General features: G+C 32.5%; 1 protein-coding gene across 2 annotated transcripts in view; it reads left to right on the forward strand.

The window, feature by feature from the left end:
* Coprox (oxygen-dependent coproporphyrinogen-III oxidase) overlaps positions 1–13,233 on the forward strand; it is a 59,777-nt gene that overhangs the window by 16,732 nt on the left and 29,812 nt on the right. For both annotated transcript variants that reach the window (XM_067269830.1, XM_067269831.1), the window contains 2 exons: positions 3,276–3,326; positions 8,146–8,217. In XM_067269830.1, the coding sequence (XP_067125931.1) occupies positions 3,276–3,326; positions 8,146–8,217 (123 nt within the window). The remainder of the gene's footprint in view (positions 1–3,275; positions 3,327–8,145; positions 8,218–13,233) is intronic.

Raw genomic sequence — 13,233 nt, forward strand, 5'->3', positions numbered from 1 at the left:
CCCACTTTCCTGATCCAATTCCAAGGTCAACCCATACGGGTTGTTGTTGATTCTGTTCATAAACTGGCACACATTGCGGTTATTATTCCACAAGAAGAAAATATCATCGACATATCTGGTGTATGCTACTATATTCTTCTGGAATGTGGTTAAGACTTTGCACTCAAGTTTACGAAGTACTAATTCACAGAGTACTGTCGACATTGGGCTTCCCATCAGGATGCCTCTAGTTTGAAGGTATGTCTTCCCTTCAAATTTAGCAAATAAAAAATCTCTCAAAGCACAGAAGCAAGGTGGTGATTTTATGGAGGGGTACAAAGCTTTATAATCCATTATTGTCATATATTCTTTGTCTTTAAGCGTAATTCTCTCCAGTTTGCGTACCAATTGCAATGAGCCCTTTACATGAAAGGGTTATTCCTGATTCCTGATATAGCAGGGGTACCCCTTTCATATAAAGAGCTCATTGCAATTGGTACGCAAACTGGAGAGAATTACGCTTAAAGACAAAGAATATATGACAATAATGGATTATAAAGCCTTGTACCCCTCCATAAAATTACCACCTTGCTTCTGTGCTTTGAGAGATTTTTTATTTGCTAAATTTGAAGGGAAGACATACCTTCAAACTAGAGGCATCCTGATGGGAAGCCCAATGTCGACAGTACTCTGTGAATTAGTACTTCGTAAACTTGAGTGCAAAGTCTTAACCACATTCCAGAAGAATATAGTAGCATACACCAGATATGTCGATGATATTTTCTTCTTGTGGAATAATAACCGCAATGTGTGCCAGTTTATGAACAGAATCAACAACAACCCGTATGGGTTGACCTTGGAATTGGATCAGGAAAGTGGGGTTACCGTTAACTTCCTGGATGTAACGATAATATGTAAAGAGGGTGAAATCAAGACAAGTATATATCGTAAACCTGTTTATCAGCCGATTTTTATACCGAGCAATTCTATAGACCCTGAGCACTTTAAACTGGCAGCGTTTCAATCCTTGATAAAACATGCACACACGCATTGCACGAATGTCTGTGATACTTATAATGAGTTAGAATACATAAGAAACGTAGCAGTTCAACATGGGTACCAGAGGAAAGTAATCGACGACCTGATTATGAGAATGCATAAACATAATCAGGACCAGCAACAACCCCAAAACTGGGCAAAGAAGAAATTTAGTTTTGGATTTTATACCGTTTCTAAGTAAAGTAGTTAAGAAGGTAGCGAGGCATAGGAATCTGCACGTAATATACAGACGTAACCCAACGGTGTACGGTATCTTGAGAAACGATAAGAGAAAAGAAAAGCACAACGACAGAACAGGAGTATATTCCATCCCAATTAGAGATAATCGATTTAACACTGATCTAGTATATGTCAGCGCTACGATGAGGAGCCTAAAACAGAGCGTATATGAGCATAAGCAGTCGGTGAACAAGAATGTTGATTCTACCGTACTGGCAGCATTTGCGAAAGAGCAACGGATAACGGTATTTTGGGATAAAGCCTCGATCGTGAGGGCCGCAAGATCAAGACAAGTGGTTAAACACATTGAAAAAATGGAAGTACACAGAGCTCATTTAACCACAAACTGCATCAACCATAGAGATGCAGACACGTTAGCGTCAGCCTGGAAATCCTTCTTTGATAACCTAAATTAACGTAGCATTGTTAAAACGACAGAACATCATTAAAACGCCACTTTTAGTTTATTGTTATATTTAATGTAGATATTTAATGTAATATTTTACGATGCCTAGGTTGATATGTTACTACCTTTTTGTTTTACGTTTGGATTAACGCGCAAGTGCATTACCGACAATTTGCGCAAGCGCAATAGAATTTTGTTTAATTTTTCGTAAATTTAGAACTCTTCGTTCTTATTTTCATAATTTACAATTTTACGTCCTTTTTGTTGTTTAACTGATGATGGCTGCTTAAAGCAGTTGAAAACGTTTTTACGTAATTAAAATATTGCTGGAACGGGAAAAAAAAGGTTGTTATTTTACTGTATCTATCATTAGGGCCACGAACAACAAACAAGCGCTGAAGCACCTGGGAAACCTAGAAATCTACGAGGCCCACATTAGCGCGGGTTGTATTAACCACAGAGATGCGGATGGTTTATCCACTGCATGGAAATCATTTTACCATAACATGTAATGGTTATCTTGTAATATGCCTATATTGTGGCAATATTTTAGTTGTGTTTTATTATTATTATTACTATTTATAGCACATGCGCATTTTAATGCTTTCTAATACGTGACTGCATCTTGACATTGGAATTTAATTTAGACTTTTGAATGTTTGTATTGCTTGTATTCTATTCTTTCGTTTTGAGTTCGATTAACTAAAGATGGCTATTTAAGATAGTCAAAAATGTTATTATCACATTAAATATTTATTGCTGGATTGTTAAAGATGTTGTTTATATTATTTATTTTAGTTCCAGTAAGAATTTTTGGTTTATATATTCAATATTATATAGGTTTATGTTTGGGAACCATATTCCATTATTTTTTATGTTCTATTTATGACCAATTTGAGTTATGATAGAAGTGCAGAAATAGAACTTTGTATTAGGTTAAGACATCTGTACAGTACATAGATACATATTATTTGGCTAAATACAGGTAATTCTCATACTAAATATATGTGATTAATTAGTCTGTAATTATCCAACATATAACAAAACTATACATATTGAAGTTAACAATCTATAATAAATAAATAAATTTGTGAATTAGGCCATTAAAAATGTGTCTGAAATTATAATTTTTATATTTATATTTGCTTGATATATTTTTGCAGAAATTAGAGAAATCATTATTATATACACAAATAGAAATTAAACTATCTGGATACTATCTGGATAAGATCATTGCACTAGAAAAACTAGGGATTACATTTTTGTGCTAACAGCAAGCAAGAATGAGATGGGATCAGTTCAATGTTCCTAGCTCTAAACTCTGTCAACTGGCAATATTGAACTTCCAGAATGACTTGCATTAACCAAACCCAAACTGATTGAAACCTCATATATCAAAATTACCTCTACTTTAATTATATACATATACAGTAAAACCTGTGTAAGCTAGACTTTCATGGTATTGAATATTTTTCTGATTTGGCAAGTTTCCATTTTATTAAGGTTTTGTTTTAAACAGGTTTTATTGTATATAATTAGATTATTATTAATGTATTAATGCTTATATTTTTTAAGTACCACCTATTTAAACTATTACTTTATTATTTCTTAGAATAAAGATGATATGAAAATCAAAATGGAATTATTAATTCTTCGCATTCAGGTAAGATACATTTCAGATAGATAAGATATTTTTTCACATGTACAGTGTCTAAAATTTTGATAATTTAAACTATATATTTATTATATTCAATTTATATAATGCTGTTTTAAAGCCAGTTTTGTGAAAACAAAATTATAAAAAATTTTAAAACACTTAAATACAATAAGAATTATAAGGAAGGAGGTTTCATATGACAATTAGATCTAATTAATGAATTTTTTTTTCTAATATGAAACCTTGTTTGTATTTTTATTTGGTTTATATCACACAATGAAGTGTAGTACTATGACACAAGGCTTTTGGATTGTACAATTGACAAGAAAACCTTGTGTTGATTGAACTACACTTCATTGTGTGAAATTTGTACACCAATGAATTTGTTGGTGTTTTATGGTGAAATTTTTAGAACTTTTCATGCATTAAAAATATAAGAAGTTCTGATTTGGTAGAATCTCTTTGCTATAAAATTAAGACATCTTCTACATTTATATTTTTTTTTGTTTAAAATAAACCTTTGACATCTTTCATTTTACTACCTACAACTTCTTTTCAGTATCAGACATATTTGTATGTAGTCATTCTTGATTTGATTATTGATAGGTTTAATCAAATTGTTTTTTCATTTATTATTTTATAAATTCAAAATTCAATTATACAAAAGTTAATATATCAATTATGAGTTATTCTAACACCATTTTAAAGAAATAATAATAAATTTTTTTACAGCAAAGTAAAATTTTTCTTGTTTGTGTTTTGTTTCTCCAAAAACAACACACAGATCTTAAGATTTGCCATAGTTTTTTCCATATATGATAGCTTGATTTACAAAGAAGTTAGACATTTGTGCAGTAATAGCATTGCACTCATCACTTTAAAATACTCACCACTTTTAAATATTTAAATTTCTAATTGGCTTGATGGGTCTCAGTTGGAGTTTGTTGATGTTAAGATTTTACTCTCAAATACCCTTTCCATTATGTGTATTGGACTTATTTTATGTTCATTATGACTCAGAATTCAGAAACACAAGAAATAGAAATAAAAGAGATACAAGTAAGCTGTTGAACTGATTCTGAAACACAATTAGAGCATAAATTGAAATTGTACAGAATTAATTTCAAAAGTTAGTAAAACAGTCTTCTTTTTCCTCTTGAAACTTCAGCAATTCTTATTCATAAGCTAACATATGTGCATGTTGATTTTGAATGGATTTTTTTTTAACAAAAAACTTTTCTCTGTGTTCTTGTTTTCATCCATATGCATATCTGTGAGAACAGAATGGAGGTTCTTAGTTTTGCTGTTACTGATTTTTAAGCGTATTTTCTTTGCCTCTTTCTCCAAAGATGATATGTTTAAAGTTAGATCATCTTTGCTTTTAGCATCTAGACAGATGTATTCTGCATTGGCAAATACTTGGTGCAAGTCATTCATGCAAATCCTTCTGCCAGTTTCTTGAACTTTTCTCATTAATTTTTCTAGTGTCAGATGAAAGAGATTTGGGAGAAGATGCCACCTTTAAAACTTGAGAATTTTGCCTTTTTGATTTTGATAAAATTTTTGGTTCTATTTATCATATTTTTGTTAGATTGATAAGTTTCCTGATGGAATTGGTATTTTTTTCTCCATTAGTTACTTGTATGAAAATATTTGGACAACCATCCATCTGTTTTACTTGAAATTTGCTTGATAGTCCTAATATTTTATAAGAGTATGCATATACTGTATTTAAGCATGTATAGGCTACATGTGTGTATAATCCACATTTCGTTTATGAAACAATATATTTGGAAAAAATAAAAATCTTAGAATTCTGCCAAGGGATGAGAGTAAAGACATGAGTATACAGAATTATGGCAACACTGCAAATTTTAAATGGATGAAGTGATGGTTAATGCTTATTGAGTTGAGTTATTGATGGTTGAATGCTTGCTCAGAGCATGTTAAACATGGATTGAGTGAGAGTGAGTTACACAGCAAAGTTTAAATTGCATGTAGTTCATTATGCACAAGAAAATGGAAATTAAGCAGCAGAAAGGAAGTTTTATGTAGATGGAAAAAAGTGCAGTGATGGATTCAAACAAAGGATGCTCTTGAGAAAACACCACAAAATCAGCAATTGTTTCACAGAAAGACAGTTAAATATCCTAACATGAAAGCACATCTGTTGAGATATATCTGTGAAATTTGGGCAAACAGATTTTCTATATCTGTTGAAATGATTCAGTTCAAAGCCTGAAGGATTTCTCAATATATGAAAATTTCCAAAAGTGAATTTAAAGGAAGTTACAGCTGGGCAAGACATTTTATTACATGACATGAGCTTGAGATTTGGCATCAAACTATAATGGTGCATGTTTAAAGAGAAATTGCTCTCATTTCAGAAACATGTCTTCAGTTTATGAAAGACACATAACTATGACTTAAGGGCAGTAGACAGTGGGAGCAGAAAAGCAGCATTGTATTATAAATGCTGTTCATCACCACTGATGGAAACAAGCTGCCACCTTATGTCATTTTTAAAACCCTGCCAAAAGAAACATTACTACCTGGAATATTCGTATGAGTTTAAGGTCAAGGCTGGATGACAGAAGAACTCTACATCAATTGGCTGAAGTCAGTATGGTTTTGGCATTCAGATGCACTGTTACATCAGTATTCTATGTTGGTTGTTGACAGCTTCTGAGGTCATCTGACCAAAAGCATGAAAAAGATGAAGGAAGAGAAAAGTGACATGGTTGTGATACCAGAAGGGATGACTGGAATACTGCAACTACTTGAAGGACATCAACTGTCCTTTTAAAACTTATCTGCAACATTTCTCCTATAATTGGAGGTGCACTGTGACATAGACAATGCCAACTGGGAGGCTAAGAAAACCAGTCGTCTCAGATGTGCAAGTGAATTATGGCTTTATGGAAATTAATACTAGAAGAAATGGCGTCCAAAAGTTTGAAAGTCGCATTCATTTCCAACACAATGGATGGGACAAAAGGCGACACAGTGTATCTCACATCATCTGAGGATGAAGATTCAAAGTGATGTTGATAGTGACAAGAAGTCTTAAGTGAAAAACATAAACAATAGCTGTCAGTTTGAAATGAAGACATTGATTATAATTTTTATAGTTTTTTAGCTTAGTTGGGGACTCAAACAGCTTCCTCTTTTCCTATTTTTACTTTTTATTTGTACTTTTTGCTTATTTCTTCTTACTTCTTGCCCCTGGTGGCTTAAAACCTCCAAATAATCTCACTACAAGTCCTAAGGTATGTAAAGACAGTTAATGATAATAAATTTCTTTAAAAATTTAAATTGTTTTAAAATTATTCATTATCTATAGCAGGCCTGGCCAACCCAAATTGTTTTGCGGGCCACTTTGATCACATGTAACATTATGGTGGGCCACAATTTAGGGAAACATGCTTTTAAAAAAGTAAAACAAATACAAAATGAATAAGATTTTATTGTTATACCAAGAGTTTGTACTTGCACTTGTGCATTATAACAATGACCCATGGAAATTTTCATTTATTTAATTGTTTTGTTATACACATAACGAGAAACAAAACTTTTAATAGATATATAACATTGCTTAGTGGGCACACAATTTAATGTAATGGGCCACGAGTTGGCCAAGCCTGATCTATAGTATAGGCTATAGTAATACCCTAATGTTGGACAAAAAATTCAGGATAAAAAAAATGCGGCCCATACGTGCATAAATATAGTAATCTTTGAAGTATTTGGAAGTTACTGCAAATACTCTTCAAAAACTAACCAAATAATTATTAAACTTTAAAAAAACTTTACTAACAAAAAATTTTTTTGCATTTTTTCGGGTATAATATATTTGCATTATTGTCTAGTTCAGCAGTTTCCAATCTTTTTTCATTAGCGTACTTCTCGTAGCATTTCCAACTTCCCAACGAGCAACGCATGCACAAATCTTGCACTGCCTGTTTGTAGTGTTGCCATTTTGAATTTTATTTTGACTCAGTTCTTGGTCCCCTAAGTACCTACAAGTCTGGTTTTTTTTTTTGTGTGTGTGCATGATTTGGGCACCTAATACTCTGTGCCAAATTGCAACTTCTGACATGTACTCCTTCATACCTCTAAGCTGGTAACACAGCAGGCAGTACGATTTTATAAACAAGACATAGTCTTGTCAATAAAAAATTAATAAAAATACTGAATAAATAATGAAAACAAATTACCACTTATAGAGAAAATCTGAAGAAACTAGCTATGTCCTTTTCCTTGCTAACAACAAAAAAGTACTTTTTCAAACAACACGTGGGGATATTGTTGAGAGATAATAATAATAATAATGGTAACATACCTCACCATCAAAAGTCTGTAGCATTATCAGTAATTATGCATAATGGTATCCCCACTACCATTGACCTACTGCACAACATTTATTGATCTGTTGCATTGCACAATTGGCAGCATAAGTTTTTATTTCTATTTTTCATTTTGAAATGCATAATAAAGTTTATGATTGTTGCAAAGAACAATTTTTACCTAATAATTTTTTAATACTATTAATTTGTGATACATAATATATTATTTTTTCTGCCATAATAACTAACTTTTTTCTGTACCTCTAAACAACCTATTGTGTACCCTGGATTGGGAATTGCTGGTATAGTTGAAAATTTGGCAATAAATATGCATATCAAGGCTAATTGTTTATTATTAATTAAAATGGAAAAAACTTTCTCTAAGAAACTGATAATAATAGCCATTTTTTAAATCATTTAATTATAGTTCTAAACTTAGAAATGTTAAATTTTGATATAAATAATGAAATTCTTTTCAGTCTGATGTTTGTAAAGCATTAGAGAGAGTAGAAGGAAAGGAGTTTAAAGTGGATCGTTGGGAAAGGTCTGAAGTATGTAGCTTAATTAAATTAAAAAAAAGTAATTTATGATAAATTAAAAGTTATTTTAAAATTTTTGAAAAAAAAATACTCGAATAAAATGCTCAGAGTTTTAAAACATTACTACTCAGACACCTTATACCTCTGAGAAATTATTAATTTAATTATGCAAACGTTTTCCACCTGTTCCACAGGTCATCTTCAAGCAATTTCTTACTTCTGGAATGTTATCTCGTGCAGGTTCGAATATATATGCGCACGATATTTCAAAATTTTTAAAAAAACCGTTGGAACATTCCATGTAAAATATAAAATATAAACAATAATAAAAACATTAATAAAATTCTATAAACAATTAAAAGACAGTCGTTCCAAAAAATTCTTTAGACGATCACCATTTTTAGTGTTCCAGAACCAAGAATCAGACAGCCAGACCTTCCCTTTTAGGCTACATAGCTGTCCTTTCTAAAAGAAGTTCCTTAAAAGATACACAGGAAACCAATTAAAATCAAATAAATTTAAAATCGGAATGGTAGATCTTACGACATCTTGTGAAAATTCATCTGTATCTATTCGGGATTTCGACTCCTTTTATCTGCGAAAAATGAGCGCTGACAAATGCAGATTACGTCGTGATTCCATCTGTGTAATTTACGCTGATTTTAATTGGTTTCCTGTGTATCTTTTAAGGAACTTCTTTTAGAAAGGACAGCTATGTAGCCTAAAAGGGAAGGTCTGGCTGTCTGATTCTTGGTTCTGGAACACTAAAAATGGTGATCGTCTAAAGAATTTTTTGGAACGACTGTCTTTTAATTGTTTATAGAAAAATATTTATTCATCGGACGGAAACAAAAACGAAAATATTGTTAATATTCGTCACTAGAGGGACATTCCGACGTAATCTGCATTTGTCAGCGCTCATTCTTCGCAGATAAAAGGAGTCGAAATCCCGAATAGATACAGATGAATTTTCACAAGATGTCGTAAGATCTACCATTCCGATTTTAAATTTATTTGATTTTAATTGGTTTCCTGTGTATCTTTTAAGGAACTTCTTTTAGAAAGGACAGCTATGTAGCCTAAAAGGGAAGGTCTGGCTGTCTGATTCTTGGTTCTGGAACACTAAAAATGGTGATCGTCTAAAGAATTTTTTGGAACGACTGTCTTTTAATTGTTTATAGAAAAATATTTATTCATCGGACGGAAACAAAAACGAAAATATTGTTAATATTCGTCACTAGAGGGACATTCCGACGTAATCTGCATTTGTCAGCGCTCATTCTTCGCAGATAAAAGGAGTCGAAATCCCGAATAGATACAGATGAATTTTCACAAGATGTCGTAAGATCTACCATTCCGATTTTAAATTTATTTGATTTTAATTGGTTTCCTGTGTATCTTTTAAGGAACTTCTTTTAGAAAGGACAGCTATGTAGCCTAAAAGGGAAGGTCTGGCTGTCTGATTCTTGGTTCTGGAACACTAAAAATGGTGATCGTCTAAAGAATTTTTTGGAACGACTGTCTTTTAATTGTTTATAGAAAAATATTTATTCATCGGACGGAAACAAAAACAAAAACAAAAATTAATAAAATTGATTAAATAAACATATTGATCCGCTAAATAATAATTTAAGGGACGTAAACTAACATAATATATATCTATATTTTTATATGGGATGAGGATATGCTGTATGCTTGATTAAATGGGGTGTTTGTCAATCATGAATTTCCACGCAGTTGGCAAATTCGTTGCGTCTTTATAGTTCAAACATCTACCTGTTGTCCCTGATTTGTATATTTCAAATTTTTCCATGGTTAATGCTAACGATGGTGAGCGTACTTGTTGGATAACTTTGGCTTCATTCCAATTAATTACTGATCCCACCATTTGTGCCATTTTTGATAAGGTGGTAGTGCAGTGCCCTTTACTGATGTCATACATATGTTCTTTTAGTCTTTTGTTTAAGCCTCTGTTAGTGACTCCTATGTATTCTTTATTCAGGTCCAATTGATCATTTTCGTATGGTATTTTATAGACCCCAGAGCATTCATCCGCTTTTGTGCTATCTTTGTCGTTCCTGAGGGCACTGTAGATGGTGGGTGCGCGCTTATAAATCAGCTTTGCATTCTTACATTTGGCTATTTCCTTCATTATCGTGGACAATCCTTCTCTGTACGTGAATTTAGTTATTTCCCGGTTTGCATTCCCTTTCGGTTTCTTTTTATTAGGTGTTATGTAAGACTTTATTAGGTTTTCGACTATTGACTTTTTAAATCCTAGGGTTGTTGCAATGGTTCTAATTCTATTCAACTCTTGTATTCTGTCATAACACGTTGGAACAATAGGCAAATGCTCTTCTAACAATGGCCCTAAAACGCCGATAGTTTGTAAGTGGGCGGATCATTTGATGTGGAGAGAATGTATAGTGGGTCATGTCAATACCAAGGACTGGAAAAACACCATGGCAGAAATTGAAAGAGGAATCAGAGGCATGGAAGAAGGGAACAAAGACTATTTTCGTTGAAAAACAACCCTTAAGAGCATGAACCAAAGACCAAGGCAAACAGAGGTGAAACAAATTAAGCGCACGAAACGGTGGTTGGCCGACAACAACTTAATATTGACACGAGCAGACAAAAGCAAACATTTAGTAATAATGGATAAGCGACATTATGTCAACACACTGGAAGAATATATAAGAAATACAGAATGCGAAAGGGTGGATCAAAATATAATTGATAACCTAGACAGGAAGGTCAAAAAATTACAGAAATCACCAATCACCAAAATACTTCCATTTCTCAAAGGAACAAGTGTAACAGGCCCAAGTGTACCGAGACTCTTCGGATTCGCTAAAACGCATAAAGATAAAAAGCAGATTAGACCAGTGGTTGAAAAGCACAAAGGACCAACTTACAAACTAGAAAAGAACCTGCATAGATATTTGTCCGAGCACATTGAGAATAACCAATATGTCACAAAGAACCCGTTGAACGTGGTTAACGATCTCCAAAACATATCTTTAGTAGAAGAAGAAATTGCTTCAGTTATGGATTTCGAAAATCTATATCCATCAATTAAACTGGATGCATGTTTTCAAGCTTTGGTGGACACCCTCAGCACGTTAGACCCAAGGGTAACAGCCTACCCCGAAGACATGAAACTACTGGCTGACCTAATATGTTACCATTCAGTGTTCGCTTTCGATGGCAAGATTTATAAGCAAAAGAAAGGTGTGCCCATGGGCAGCCCAATGTCTGGGCTACTTTGTGAATTGGTGATACGTAAGTTGGAGCAAACTACTATTAGAACATTTAAAGATGATATCGTTTTATACAAACGATACGTCGACGACATACTAATTGTATGGAAAAAAGACGAAAAGATACAACATTTTTTGAATGCGATGAATTCGAATAACCATGGCCTGATGCTAAAACTGGAACAGCTCAGCACAACAGAAGTACATTTTTTGGATATCAGTGTTACATTTAAAGAAGGTTCCTTATCTACGAAAGTATATATCAAACCCACGCATGACCCACTATACATTCCCTCCACATCAAACGATCCGCCCACTTACAAACTATCGGCGTTTAGGGCCATTATTAGAAGAGCATTTGCCTATTGCTCCAACGTGTATGACAGAATACAAGAGTTGAATAGAATTAGAACCATTGCAACAACCCTAGGATTTAAAAAGTCAATAGTCGAAAACCTAATAAACTCTTACATAACACCTAATAAAAAGAAACCGAAAGGGAATGCAAACGGGGAAATAACTAAATTCACGTACAGAGAAGGATTGTCCACGATAATGAAGGAAATAGCCAAATGTAAGAATGCAAAGCTGATTTATAAGCGCGCACCCACCATCTACAGTGCCCTCAGGAACGACAAAGATAGCACAAAAGCGGATGAATGCTCTGGGGTCTATAAAATCCCATACGAAAATGATCAATTGGACCTGAATAAAGAATACATAGGAGTCACTAACAGAGGCTTAAACAAAAGACTAAAAGAACATATGTATGACATCAGTAAAGGGCACTGCACTACCACCTTATCAAAAATGGCACAAACTGAGGGATCAGTAATTAATTGGAATGAAGCCAAAGTTATCCAACAAGTACGCTCACCATCGTTAGCATTAACCATGGAAAAATTTGAAATATACAAATCAGGGACAACAGGTAGATGTTTGAACTATAAAGACGCAACGAATTTGCCAACTGCGTGGAAATTCATGATTGACAAACACCCCATTTAATCAAGCATACAGCATATCCTCATCCCGTATAAAAATATAGATATATATTATGTTAGTTTACGTCCCTTAAATTATTATTTAGCGGATCAATATGTTTATTTAATCAATTTTATTAATGTTTTTATTATTGTTTATATTTTATATTTTACATGGAATGTTCCAACGGTTTTTTTAAAAATTTTGAAATATCGTGCGCATATATATTCGAACCTGCACGAGATAACATTCCAGAAGTAAGAAATTGCTTGAAGATGACCTGTGGAACAGGTGGAAAACGTTTGCATAATTAAATTAATAATTTCTCAGAGGTATAAGGTGTCTGAGTAGTAAAAAAAAATACTATTATGACTATAATGCTTAATTATTAGCTTATATAAATTATAATAAGACATTTTTATTAAAATATTAAAGATTTTTTTAAAATTTGAAAATATAGCTATAAGAAGTCATTTTATATAGGCTACTTTGCTAAATTGATCACAATAACAAGTTTTCTTCAACTGAATATTACACTTTTGTATATAATTGACTCATATTTTTAAATATATTTTTAAAAATTATGCTGATTCAATAATTATTGGAATTAATAAATTCTAGATTAAATTAACTCTCCTAAGTTGTTTTTTTTTTTTTTTTATTAGATAATGATATTGAATAATATAGTTTACTTTGAAAATTACTGAGTATTAAACAATACATCTGTGTAACAAGTAATTCCAATAGTAATAATTTAAATATCCCAATTTTCTGAAACAAT

The sequence above is a fragment of the Centruroides vittatus genome, unplaced genomic scaffold (genome assembly GCF_030686945.1).
Source record: "Centruroides vittatus isolate TY-2023 unplaced genomic scaffold, ASM3068694v2 contig_357, whole genome shotgun sequence".
Lineage (NCBI taxonomy): Eukaryota > Metazoa > Arthropoda > Arachnida > Scorpiones > Buthidae > Centruroides > Centruroides vittatus.